The sequence below is a fragment of the Doryrhamphus excisus genome, linkage group LG17 (genome assembly GCF_037039965.1).
Source record: "Doryrhamphus excisus strain RoL-2023G ecotype Guam linkage group LG17, RoL_Dexc_Guam_v1.1, whole genome shotgun sequence".
NCBI lineage: Eukaryota > Metazoa > Chordata > Actinopteri > Syngnathiformes > Syngnathidae > Doryrhamphus > Doryrhamphus excisus.
Genome location: NC_136373.1, coordinates 7084936 through 7099707, shown reverse-complemented (window position 1 = coordinate 7099707; position 14772 = coordinate 7084936). Strand labels below are relative to the sequence as shown.

The window sequence follows — 14772 nt, the reverse complement described above, 5'->3', positions numbered from 1 at the left end:
TGGGTTTTCTCTGGGTTTCTTCCCACATTCCAAAAACATGCTAGGTTAATTGGCGACTCCAAATTGTCCATAGGTATGAATGTGAGTGTGAATGGTTGTTTGTCTATATGTGCCCTGTGATTGGCTGGCCACCAGTCCAGGGTGTACCCCGCCTCTCGCCCAAAGACAGCTGGGATAGGCTCCAGCAGCACCGCGAACCTCGTGAGGATAAGCGGTAGAAAATGAATGAATGTATAAAAATATTTTAGAATTTTTTTTTTTTTATAAAGGGCTGCATGGCGGTCGAGTGGTTCACAGCTAGGAGACCCGAGTTCAATCCCACCCTCAGCCATCTCTGTGTGGAGTTTGCATGTTCTCCCCGTGCATGCGTGGGTTTTCTCCGGGTACTCCGGTTTCCTCCCACATTCCAAAAAACATGCTAGGTTAATTGGCGACTCCAAATTGTCCATAGGTATGAATGTGAGTGTGAATGGTTGTTTGTCTATATGTGCCCTGTGATTGGCTGGCCACCAGTCCAGGGTGTACCCCGCCTTTTGCCTGAAGACAGCTGGGATAGGCTCCAGCACCCCCGCGACCCTCATGAGAATAAGCGGTAGAAAATGAATGAATGTGAGACATTGAGCCAAGTACTCCACTGGTGGCATGGTGAATACTTGAATAGTGGTCAAGTGTTTCCTGTAAAGTGTGAGATGTTGCCGCGTACATATTTTGGAACCTGGTTGAGCATGACGTTTGCGTGATAGAATCACTTGGTCTTGAAGTTCCGGTCCGACTTTGACTTGTAGAGCAATGGATAAGCACCCTTGCATCTTCTGATTCAAATTCAGTGAGATTTTTGTTGTGGCCTTGGTTCGATTTATGTAACTCAAATAAAAAGCTCATGGATTAGTAACGTATGGAAAATAAATGAGGAATGAATAGAATTGTTGGCACCTGCAACTTGATTTGGTCCCATGGTGGGTTATGTTGCTGTAGTTACCTTTTGGTCCAAATTTTTGGTCACCATGAAAGTGAACATGAAGAGTGTACATAGTATATAGATGTAGTGATTTGTGTTGGAATAGTTGAGTGTGTGTGGGTGGGGGGCGGGGGCCGGGGGTGTTCTATCACTCTCTGTGGGAGCTCTACGCTGTGGCCATTTCACTTCCCATCCTTTTCCCCTCCAACAAATGGAATATATTTTTGTTTATGATATTTTTGTTGACGATAATGATTGGACAATTGAGAGATTTTCCTTTTTTTTTTGCAGACATTTTTGTGCATACATTTGGTTATTTGTCTAAAACATACAACAGCGCATTTAAAATAAGCCCAAGTTGAATACTAAACAATGAACTGCAATAGTGGTTAGTCACCCAGTTTATGTTTTTGTTAACACATTCAATGCAATAATTTTAATATATATTTTTTTACTGACCACAAATCGTCATAGGAATGTAAAAAAAAAAACACCAAATACTCATGAAGTTGCACAAGGCCAAAAATGCATAATTAGGTAGAAAAAAAACATACATAAGTCTCACTGGAGTATAAGTCGCATTTTTTGTGGGTAATTTATTTTACAAACTACGTGATCAAAACAAGGCAAGTTCTAACAATAATAAAATAATAGAGAACAGGCTGAATATGAGTAAGATATGCTAAGACAATGGTTATTCAGATACACAAAAAATAAACAAAACGTATGTAACATAAACAGTTTTTTTCATTTATAAGTTGCTCTGGAGGCCCCCAACATCGAAAGCATTAAGTTTTGTCTTAAAACCCATTTTTATTCTCTGGCCCTAGTTCTTTCTTTTTATTTTAATTGGTTTTATTTTTCATACTTTTATTGCTTTGCTTCTTGTTTTTAATAATCTATTTTACTATTTTATTTCTTATTTGATCTTTTAGTTTTGGATTAAATTCAATTTGTACCTTTTATTTATTGTATTTTATTTTTACTTTTTATTTTACTCGTCTGTGCAGCACAGTCGCTGGAACAGCCAACCTATGAAAAAAAGTGCGACTTATAGTCTGGAAAATATGGTACTTTTTTTGTGGGGGGCAGGGGGGGGGGGTTTTGCACCTGCCTGCTGCAGAAAACAACTAAATTCTGAAAAGTGGGACGTTGCTTCCCATGTGTGAAGGATACTTTGGAAAACTGCAGCAGTTCACAGAGTCTACCAGCAAAGTCATCGACCGCAGCACGGAATGTAAAGCAACAATCCAACTAAAAAGCAAAATATGCGGCGACAATGGCAAACCCTCCCTCCCTGCAGTCTGGTTGAAAGTTGAAAACAAATTTCAAAGCGATTTGCTTCATGACATCCTGGTTGGTAAAGTTTCCATAATTGATTAGATCACATGAACAAGCATACACACAGAGCTTCTTCACACACATCCATGAGACGCCCCTATAGACACACGCATGTCCCACAAATGCACATCGAGGGAAGCCGCATCGCATGAGAATATAGTGATGACCTCAGCGCTTCTCAAGAGCTTCATTAGGATATTCATTAGTTTGCGTCCGTTAAAATAATCCTGTGACCTCCTGACTACTTCTCATGCGGGCGCTTAAACTAAGCCGGCGGTTTGTTTGCTCAACGCCTAAATTTGCAATGTAAATTTCAATGACTGATTGTGTTGGATTCGCATTCAAATTGCTCAGGTTTTTTGGGTTTGAGCTCTTTTCCTTCACATTCCAGATGAAATTCCAATTCCTTTATATATTTGACCATTTACGGAGTAATGGATGAAGTCATAATGGAGATGTAACGTGGCTGTAGAGAGACTAATACATGGAAAAAGGAACAGCTGCTTGCATACATACATAGCACCCCTACTGTTGTGATTAAGTAGGATGTCATGAAGTTCTCTTGTCCTGGAGAGCAAGCTGACAGACACAAAACCCAGCTGCTGTCTGCCGTCACAAAAAAATTAAACCAAATTCACCACATACAATTCATACAAAATGTAAACAATACATACGTATGTCACGCACTGTGTGGGTTCCCTCGTGACAGTTTGTTTGGTTTCCTTTCTGGACTCTTATTTTGTATTTAACTTCCTGTTTTGCCCTGTCTTCCTTGGTTGCCTCACTCATCCACACCTGTCCCTAATTTGTATTGGTCTATTTAGTTCAGGTGTGTGCTTCTCCCTGTGTGGGATTATTGTTGTTTGTCCATCAGCAAGTTGAGTTGCCTTTTCTTCTGCTGCTATTATAGCCAGAATAAATATTATTTTACCTGTTTTAATGTATTCCACCCAAGACCCGCCTCCAGGCACGCCCACTCCGCTGTGGTTGGCCACTAACTGCGAACCAGTGGCGTCAATAGGTCTATTTTAGGGGGACTTCAGGCCCCCTAAAATGATTTTAAACCCCCTAAATAATTTAATATTTTTATTGATTTTTTTAAATACATTTTTTTTAGAAAGAAATCTCTGACAAATTTTATATAATACGGCAAAAGCAGGCTAATACTAGCCTACTAGTAGTAGTACTAGTAAAAATCAGAAGAAGAATAATGATGATAGTAATAATAATAGGCTAGTTAATAATATTATAATAATTATTATATAATTGATGACTGTCCACTGGACAGAATGGTTGCAGAGCTTAAGCAGCGGTTTTGCAGTGTAGATTGTGTGTACTTGTGTAAATGTAATGGTGGCCTAAAACAATTGAGTATCTCTACTAAATCTGTCCAAAAGTGGGAAAGTTATATCCCGGTTCTTGTTCGTTATTAGTTTTTTTTAGTTTTTTTAAGCCCCCTGTACTCAGAACCTGTTGACGCCCCTGCTGCAAACTCAACTTTACAGGAATTGATAGTTTCCAGTATATGAGTTGATAATAAACGGCGGAGTATCTTTTACAAATGAGCGGGTACAAGATACCTCAATCTGATTGGGGAAAGGAATATTCCACCCCTGTGAGTCCGATTATATATTCATTAGGATTGTCACTTTTCTTTCGGAATGAGGTGTATACAAAGGTTACATTCTTTCCATTTGAGCAAATAAACCAAATACAATTGGAATATTTGGGTCCATATATACATGGCTACTGTCAGCTTAAAAAGTAATGCCATCACGGATACCCAACAGGATTCCTTACATTAATTCACATCTCCATCATTGTCCAACTCTACCCTGTGTCTCCTATTAAGGCACAATAGCTTTAAGCGTGTATATGATGTTGTTTCATTATTCATTTATTCTTTCAGATGTGTTTTTATCTAGGCCACTTCTTTGCAGGCTGTGTGCTGGAAATGACTGAATTGCAAGAATTGACTTGGATGGTGATGTGACACCGCAACATCACCGATACGCTACTCTCTATTATTCATTCTAATGGTTGCTCTTCCTCGTCGCACGGGCGTTCAAGTCCAACCCAGCTGTTGGCTCAACACAAAAGTTACGTAAGGAAGACGGCCTCGTTTTAGAGGATGTCCTGTACTTGTATAGCCAAATATAAAGCGTATATAGATTCTTGTTATAGTGACACCTCGAAGATCAGTTTACTGCTCAGTTAAAGACTTAAACAATAAACTAAAACAATAGATCCATTAGTGATCCATTTGGTTCTCTGGTTACATAATTCTGGTTATAGAATTCTGCTCACTTTTAAAGCCAAACAAATATTTGCTTTGATCAATCTAAGCCAGAGAATCCCGGTCAATGCCAATATGACATTCCTACGTCTGTGTAAACACCAGGGAACCTCAAGAACTCTCAATGGTGGCAAGATCTGCCAAATGACTCAAAAGGTTGGAAGTCGGACTTCCCTTTCCTGTTTAGAAAGAGACTAGTTTATCAGACGTTGTAGTATACAGTGATAGTATTTTTTTTTTTTTAAAGCAAACATTCATCATAGTAAAAAAAAATCTGACCAACCACAAGCTCTTTGCAAATGTCGTTCTGGCTCTCAACCGTGAGCTAAGAAGAAGATCATTATCACCCAGATAGCTGCGGGTACTTGCTCTTAATAACGTATAAACATAGAGACAAGATGGGCCACGCTCCACTAGGAAGGAAAGTTCATCTCCACTGTTTGAGGCCACATGTACACATTTCTCCCACTCCAGTGGAAAAAGTCAAAATGGACAAAGAACTTTGGAAGCTAAACATTCCGAACTTTACTTTACAATCTTATTGAAAAAAACATTCATTCATTCATTCATTTTCTACCGCTTTTTCTTCACGTGGGTCGCGGGGGTGCTGGAGCCTATCCCAGCTGTCTTTGGGCGAGAGGCGGGGTACACCCTGGACTGGTGGCCAGCCAACCACAGGGCACATATAGACAAACAACCATTCACACTCACATTCATACCTATGGACAATTTGGAGTCGCCAATTAACCTAGCATGTTTTTGGAATGTGGGAGGAAACCGGAGTCCCCGGAGAAAACCCACGCATGCACGGGGAGAACATACAAACTCCACGCAGAGATGACCGAGGGTGGAATTGAACCCTGGTCTCCTAGCTGTGAGGTCTGCGCGCTAACCACTAGACCGCCGTGCCGCCTGAAAGAAACATACTTTGGTAAAAATGTCTAAGTTCTGGTACTTTGTACTGAGCTGTGTAGTCCTATAGAGCAGCTAAACACAATAACTAGCATCAAGCTTTCTAGATCTTCCAGAATATATCTTCCTATTCACACTGTATTTATTTGGGTGTTTTCATTTGTTTCACCCAGGGGTGTCACTATGTTCTGAGGACCTAGTATTTGCCCTAGTATATGAAATTTGTCCGAATTTTTTTTTGTAAAAAAATCTATAAAATCTATAAAAATATCAAATTATTTAGGGGGACTTAAGAACATTAACACAACACAACTAAAACAGGCCTAATGACGCCTCTGGTTCCACCCACGGCCCGCCTCCAGGCACGCCCACTCCGCTGTGGTTAATCACACTCCCAAGTGCTCACGAGAACTTCTGGATCGCTGCCGAACCCATTGATAATAAACAACGATTTATCTGCTTTTAGTTTTCATGATGTCGTGAATAGAGGATGCACTTCGTCATTGATTGTGTTCATAATTTTCATGGACAGAATTTCTACTTTTATGCCAGATTTAATGGGACATAAGCCATTCAAAAAGTTCAACTTTTGTCTCCTCAGACCACAGAGTATTTTCCTAAAGGTCTTGGGATGTTTTCTTAATGTTTCTTCATGTTCTTTTGTTCAGTCGTGGTTTTCGTCTTGGAACCATTCAGGCCGTTTTTTGGCCGGTGGCAAAATCTTTCTTATGGTTGAGTCATGAACGCTAACCTTAACTGAGCAAAATAAACCTGCAGTTCTTTGGATGTTGTTGTGGGGTCTTTTATGACATCTTAGATGATTCGTTTCTGCACTTTTGTGGTAATTTTGGTTAGCTGGCCACTCCTAGGAAGGTTCATCACTCTTCCATGTCTTCGCCATATGTGGATCATGGCTCTCACTGTGGTTTGCTGCAGCTTTAGAAATGGCTTTATAGGCCAAATATGCATCGTAATAAAACATAAAATGAAGTCAAATAGAAACTATCTAACAGTAGAAGAGTATTTTACACTTTTTCTTTGGCATAGTCAGGTCTGGAACCTGCCATAAACAATGGCTATGTAAAAAGTGGATAACGTATACAAGAGTCACACAGATATATTGTCTAAATTCCAGCGTCAAGGCGAGATTTGGGTCTTTCAAACACAATTGTGGGACCTCTCAGACTTACTTCAAATTGTTGAAAAATACTACAATATGGGACCATTAAACAATAAGGAAGTAGTACATTTGGGAGTACATTTTGTGCAAGTGTATGGAGCTGTGTTGGGAGCCGGTGTGAGCCTTGATGATGATGATGAATAATCATACCGGCTGAGGTTAAAGTTCAAGCTGTGCACATGGGTCTGGTCTTTTGGTGACACAGCCCAGATGTCTGTTGGTTTGGACATCATTTTCACTTTGCTGTGTGCGTGTGCATGTGTGTGTGTGTCTATGTGTGAATGTTCTGAGAGTAAGACGCAATCAGTTGATACCTCGGAGTTTCCTTAATTCTTCTTTTGCTCTTGTTACTTTTTTATTTTTGTTAAGCTCCATCTGAGGATGGGTCCAGTACTTCAAAACGCATCATGTCGGCAATTAGACGGACATTCAGAGCATGGCACGAACAGAGAAACGATCAAGCTTTGTTAATGTTAGTCTTACATAAGGCAGCACTGAGCAAAACAAATCGGACAGTTCAAGCGGCGCTGCAAATGTAACAAAAATGGAACTCGGTTGGATACCAGTAAATAGGCCCAACAGTGCTAATGTGAAAGAACACATTCATGGATGTGGTAATCAAGCAATGGAGAAGGTCCACCGACGGCGTTCCCAAGCTTCTTCTCCAAGCCTCCTGTTGTAATTGCTTTGTTGTAATTGCTCTGTCCACAGACAAGTGATAACCCCATTTCCACAGGAAATGTGCCCTGGTTTCCTTGCCCCCGCTACTAGTACCCCCTTAGTAGTGGCGCAGCCAACAACTTCCACCCTCTGGGAACGCTGCACCGGACACTTAAGTACAGGACGACATGTAGCCAAATACACACAAACGCACACATAGTGAAAAATACTGAATGTAGTTACTCTAATTTCACTGATTAGTGATAAGTGTGTCTGCACAGATGTGTAAAAAAAGGAAATAGGAAGTTGTTGGGTGTAAACAATTATCCTGCAACTTCGGAGGTTCTCCTACTGTTATTCACGGTTTCTGTTCTGATTCCGTTGCAAACGTTCCTCCCAATAACGTGTCACTGTTGATAAAATCACAAGGACTGGAGCATTGCCAGTACGCTAACCAAATTAGGAAACAACCCACTTGGTCTCGACTGTGTTGATAAAGTCGTCAAAGCAGCTCTGATGCGTTCATGCGATACCGGCATGGAAAACCACTGCTGACACTCGCCATATGTTTTATTTTGATTCCGAGCTTGGTTGTTTCTGCCTCATTGCTTTATTATTGCCATCACTTTGACTACCAGCATCTGCATCTGACAATCAGAGCTGACTTCCAATTGTGTCCCAGACACAATTTACATATTATTCCATAACATACTAACTCCTTATTTCTAAAATCACAAATACTTAAACTTGTTGATATAGTTCATTTTCAAACAGGTAAATAATGCACAAGGCTAAAAATAAAAATAAAAATAAAAATAAAAATAAAAATAAAAATAAAAATAAAAATAAAAATAAAAATAAAAATAAAAATAAAAATAAAAATAAAAATAACCAATTAAAAATAACCAATTAAAAATAACCAATTAAAAATAACCAATTAAAAATGTCATCCAATACTTCTCTCCAAGAGAGGAGAAATATGATCTCAGGGAAGAACTACATTTGAAACACTTATATGCTAGGACTACGTTAAAAAGCCATAGCATTTCAGTATGTGGAATCAAACTATGGAATGGATTGAGTAAGGAAGTCAAACAATGCACAACAATGAGCCAATTCAAGAAACAATACAAGCAGTTGATGTTTGCTAAATACAAGGATGAAGAGTCTTGAACCAGTCATGATGTGCTATATAGATCACTATATTGACACTTACTATGGTACCCATTATGTCATTGGATGGTCATATCACCTCGTACTTCGGTACGTGAAAAAAAACAAAAAACAACTTAAACTATATTAGGAAAGCAGGAAGTGAACAAATGTAACAGTTACTGATTGTAAAAGTACCAGATGGAAGGGTAAGATTTAATAAGATTTGCTTCTTCCTACTCCTTTTGGACATGTGGAACTGTGAACTGATTATGTGATGCATTCAATTGTAATCTGATGCATGTTCAAATGAAACATTAACGTTGCTAAATTAATGAGTCTGCATCTGTTGAGGTTTCGGTCTGAGCATTTTAGCTAGATACAAATTTTAAAAAAGGGTCATGACTAGACCAAGGTCTACCATTTGGTGATGGTTGAGCTCCATCAACAAGTATTATGTTTACCAGATGTAAGTGAAGAGGCTTTATTTCTAATACAAATCAATGCCGTAAAAACGAAAAACACTTTAGGACAACATTACCGTAGTTTTTCCGTCAGAATGCCAGCACTGTGTGTGTGTGTGTGTGTGTGTGTGTGTGTGTGTGTGTGCACCATGCAGGAATGCTCTTAGCTGTATCACACGCCACACATTTGCTCTAATCATGTCGAGGCCCATCAAGAGTTCCCATGACCAACAGGCTTTAATCAATGTTACCCCAGATTAAAAATATCGACCACTAAAGCGAAATAAACACACATAGAAACAAATGGGCGGAGCAAAGACACCCATGGAGGTACGTCCACACGGACAGGGACGCTTGTATTAATATAAAGTGGCCGTTCATGCGTTTCCCACTGTGTGTGTCTGCCTTTTGTGTGCCTGCATGTCCTAATAGGCGATTCCCTTTTGGGATTATGTCTCGCTGCGTCTGTTCTTTTATATTCCAGCTTTGATTCACATTGACAGGGGTCGGAGGGCAATTGGCTCGGATCAGAGGTCACGACCCTCATTGACCCCGCTGTCAACTTGAAGCTGATAAGAATGGCTGCACTTGCTGTGCATATTTGGCATATCGGAGTGCAGTTTGCTTTTGTAGACGTACTGTACATCCACGCTTCGTGTTGGGTTTCGGTCTGGGACCAACAGCCAAGTCATTGAGACACCATTCTCCTCTGATTTCAGCTCAACATTTGCATTAAGAGTGACTCTTGTAATTATTAGATGAGCCCGGCATGTCCAGTAAAGGGTTTCTTCCCAAACCGCCTGAGAGGAAGCTGAGAGCATCACACTATAGCACTCCATGACATGAGAAACAGGAGTTCAGAACATTCAGAGAAGAATAATATTAGGATATATATTCATATATCCAAATGGCATCCATATTTGGCGGTTCCATTTGTTGTAACAGTGTTGATGGGAGGTGTTGGAGGTCAAATCCTTCATCTCATGCATGGGATTGTATGCATGTGTGGTAAGGGGTCGGGCAGGTTTTTTTGGGGGGGGGGGGCACGGGAGGGAGTTTGCAAGACTAATAGACACCCTGCGACTCACCACACACACACACACACACACACGCTCGCAAATTATGCCGGCATGGCTGCTGTTGCCACGGCAACTTTCCCAAGAGTAAGGGTGGGGAGGGTGCAGCTGGTGGTTTTGCGTCTGAGTCAGTGGCGTGTGTGTGTGTGTGTGTGTGTGTGTGTGTATGTGTGTGCAAAGTGGAGGAAAGAATGTGTTTTTTTCTTTCTGAATAAGGACCATTCATGGTTGGGAGCTTAAGATGGGAGACGTTTGAGACAAATTGTTGACTGAAATCGGAGTGCTTTTGGATAAAGAGGGTCAGTTGGATCGGAACCAATCAGACAAACTTGAATCTGAATGAGTGCTTATTTAATAAGCACTGGATATTAAATACTAATAATTATGACCAATTGGCATGCAACTTAGTCCACATGTCCACCCTGTTACTGAACATTTTAATCATAATTTGTAAGTGTTCTTTATGAATAATCATTGTATTTTATGATTTTCCCATATTATATTATATTATTATATCATATAAAAGCAGTTTGGTTTTAACATTATTAGCATCCAGTAGACATAATAACACACCTATAGTCACCTTTATTATTTATTGTTTACAACTCTTGCTATACATATCTGGACATATATGGACAGTTACTATGGTACCCATTATGTCATTGTATGATCATATCACCTCGTACTTCGGTACGGGACAAAAAAAAAATTAAAACAAAAACCTTAAATTATATTAGGAAAGCAGGAAGTGAACAAATGTAACAGTTACTGATTGTAAAAGTACCAGATGGAGGGGTAGGATTTAATAAGCTTTGCTTCTTCCTACTCCTTTTGGACATGTGGAACTGTGAACTGATTATGTGATGCACTGAATTGTAATCTGATGCATGTTCAAATGAAATTAAACCATTACCATTACTCTTATACAGCTAACAAGTTAGCGAACTTACCAATTAGCCTGAAATGTATTTCTTTGAAATCAAAAAAGGGACAAATGTACCACTTCCACATGGAATGGGAGGATATTTTTTTTCACTCTTTTTCACGTTTTGCAGTGTTAAGGTAATGTAATGTAATGTCTCAATATTTTTAGTCATTACATTTCCAGCCCAATTTTTTCTCATTTAGTGTCTCTTTTTCCTTATTTAGGCATTTTGCCCATTTTTCAGGGTCTGCAACACACCATGCCCTATAGCGCCTTTTCTCCTAACAAATACTATGTACATGTTGTTTTAATAATTCCTTTCAAATGAAGCATAAGAAGGATGTATAATGAAAATTACAGAAAGAAATAAAAACTCCCAATAAATACTGGATATATTTGATCTCTGTTTAAAGTCTAGTCCCGTAATGAGTCCACCCTGTTGTTTTATTGACTTCAGTTAACATTGGCAGTGAAATAAAGGGCCTGTTTCAACAGTTTTATTCTCCCCTTAGTTAATAATGCCTGTTTATTCAGGGCCGATTCAGAAATATGTTGGTGCGCAATAGAATGAGAATTCCACAAACCCTGCTCATGTTCAGCCATCCTTTTCCAGGTATTCCATGGCTAATCGGTGCTATCTTTTTCCAAGCCTTTGATCAAAGTCAGGTTGTCTGAATGCCTCACAGGCATTTGAGTTCATTCCGCTAAAATGCAAATACATTTGTGTGTGTTGACAAAGCCATGTTCACTTGACTTGCCATATTGCAGTCTTATGTCGCCTATTAGGATTTTGTTGGGATGTTGCTGGTGTTTCCACTGCAGTGGTGGTTTCAGGTTCGATTACCTCGAGGTTTTAATGTGAATAAAGCAAGGTCATGCTGCTCTTGTGGCATGTGATCTGTAATTCCGATGAAGCTGGGTGCTTGTGTATGCAGATCCGCGGTGGTTTCCTGTCAAGAGGCTGGCTCTCAGTGATGGAAACGTGAAGCTGTATTGAAGGATAGGCTTTGGTTATCATAACCCTGTTTTACATATTTGGTCATAGTTTTCTGTATCACTTTTGTCATCATTTTCTTTGTCATCACCTGTCATCCATCCAAGTATCCTGCCTTTTGTATCGTTTCACTTTTTTTTTCTCAGCCTTTGTCCGTCCCTGTGTTGTTACCCCACGATACCCGCTCACAGTTACTCTTTGGCTTCATCCCCGTGGTTCCCCCGTCCTCTTCAATCCACCTCCACGCCCATCATTCCGCTTCCTGCTTCCTCCTCCACAATAACCCCGTCATCTCCCATTCCGATCCACCCAGTTCATCATCATCATCCATCACTATTTCATCATCTCTCTCATCAGGATTGCTTTCTCTTTGCCCTCATCTGTCCGTCACCCTGCCGTGTTTTGACATGCTACCATTCCCATCTCATAACCGCCTCAACCATCGGACCAATTTCATTTTGCTGCCATTTTTCTCATCTCCTCTCCCCGCTGTGTCCCCACCTCCTCTTGACCCATGTGCGAGCGTGATTCGCTCACATTTACGATCACGACCACAAAAGAGATGAACATCATTTAATTATGAAAGACAATAAGCGATTTCCCATGCATGGTTCAATCACGGAGGATCCAAAAGAAAATATTTGACCCCCGCAGGTTCTGATTATTTAATATGTGAGTGACAAAATTACATCCCAGCTAGGAACGGTAAACAAAATCCACACGGGCTCACAGCTTGCGGCCGTTTAATTGGACGGAGATGGGGAAGTCTGTCTTTCCGCCACGTTAGACATTGTGATGGATTTGGCGAGGTGTCAGGCGATAACAACTATTTTAAGCTCGGAGAATTATCTTGAGTTTCACGTTTTTTGTTTTGGTTACAGTAACAGACAAAGCAACAAATGGAGAAGTTATTATGAATGAATGCTGGTGTTTATCATGTTTATCACCCAAATTACTCTTGTATGTACCTTGTTTTAACTAACTACGAATTGCCATCACTTTTGAAGTGCTAAAAACAGTAAAAATAGCAATTATATGAATATACTGTATGTATTAAGCTCCATTGTGAAAGGGTCACTTTCCAAATAACTTCCATTAACTGCAGATCTGAATGTAATATTGCGAGGTGGGGTTTGTTTTTGGACATTTTTTCCACATTCCCTTTTTTTTAATACATGACGCTTGGTAATAAATTCTAACATAAACTGGGGTTGTGTCTTAAAGGCATACACTTTGGATGCTGATCAAATTGGAACAGTTTGACCTTATTTGTAGCCCAAATGTCGTTCTACCTATTGTCCTTCTGGAATAAACCTGAGGCATTTTCCAATCAATATTTCATCCCCCCCCCCGAATGCCCTGCTTCTGCCCTAAGGGTCTCCGTCTACAAATAGACACATTCTAGAAGAGAACAAATTACGTACTTGCACAGGGCTGCACGGTGGACGAGTGGTTAGCACACAGGCTTCACAGACCCAAATTCAATTCCACCCTTGGCCATCTCTGCGTGGGGTTTGCATGCTCTCCCCGTGGGTTTTTTCCGGGTACTCCGGTTTCCTCCCACATTCCAAAAACATGCTAGGTTAATTGGCGACTCTAAATTGTCCATAGGTATGAATGTGAGTGTGAATGGTTGTTTGTCTATATGTGCCCTGTGATTGGCTGGCGACCAGTCCAGGGTGTACCCCGCTTCTCGCCCTAAGACAGCTGGGATAGGCCCCAGCACCCTCGGCGACCCTCGTGAGGATAAGCGGTAGAAAATGAATGAATGAATTTCGGAAATCCAAGGAAATGCTGTTGGAATAGGTGCAGATTCTAGAAATGGTGGGCGAGTGGTTAGCATGCAGACCTCACAGCTAACAATTCCACCCTCGGCCATCTCTGTGTGGAATTTGCATGTTCTTCCCGTGCATGAGTGGGTTTTTTCCGGGTACTCCGGTTTCCTCCCACATTCCAAAAAACCTTTGTGAGGATAAGCGGTAGAAAATGAATGTATGAATGCTTGAAAAATATGTCCGCCTTTAAGCAAAACACTGTTGGTGGGACTTGGGAAGGGATGTAATATTGTAATTGGAGTCAAGACACGTGATTTGAACTCAAGTCAGACTCGAGTCAACATTTCGATTACCCAGGACTCGACTTGCAACTCGACTCAGTTCTTGACGCCCACTTGAGTGTGATGACTTGAAAATACTGTGTTAAGTAAAATGGGCCTTCATTCAAAGTATTCAACTAACGTGTCATTTCCAGCAAGAAAACCCATTTTCCCCACAGAATCTACCACATTGAATGCATCTATTAACATCCAATCAGGTTTAATAAGAAACATAAAGTTTTGATTTTATTTTTTTTTCTTCTCCTATAGAACTGATCCAGAACGGTCGCTTGCTAACCCTGCCCCTGGTGGCGGGAGACCTGCACTCCCTTCTGCCCGATGATGACGGCATGCGGCTGTATGTGGCCATGAAAGACAACCTGCTGTCTACCAGCATGGATGACATCACGCACAACCCCCGCAAGGTATTTACTCGGCACGAGTATCCGTTACGGATGTTGGATGGTCATTATATTAGACCATGCTCATTATGTATTCGCTCTTTATACACTGTGATTGGCCAGTCACACACAGCGACAGCCTCTCCCTCGACACCGGCAGCTCATAAATAATAGGTCTTGGAGATCACTTACACACATACACAGTACACATATAGCCGGATGCTAATAAATATGGCAACTTCTCATCAATTTTAATTTCAGACTTCAAATAAATGTACATGTATAAGCCCCATATATTTAGCTTTATGCTGTCAAAAC

At 40.4% G+C, this 14772-nt stretch overlaps 1 protein-coding gene across 2 annotated transcripts in view; it reads left to right on the top strand.

Annotated features, from left to right (window-relative positions):
* The window catches only part of sema3h (sema domain, immunoglobulin domain (Ig), short basic domain, secreted, (semaphorin) 3H), a 36041-nt gene that overhangs the window by 1242 nt on the left and 20027 nt on the right, over positions 1 to 14772 (top strand). For both annotated transcript variants that reach the window (XM_058083947.2, XM_078797931.1), the window contains exon 2: positions 14324 to 14478. In XM_058083947.2, the coding sequence (XP_057939930.2) occupies positions 14324 to 14478 (155 nt within the window). The remainder of the gene's footprint in view (positions 1 to 14323; positions 14479 to 14772) is intronic.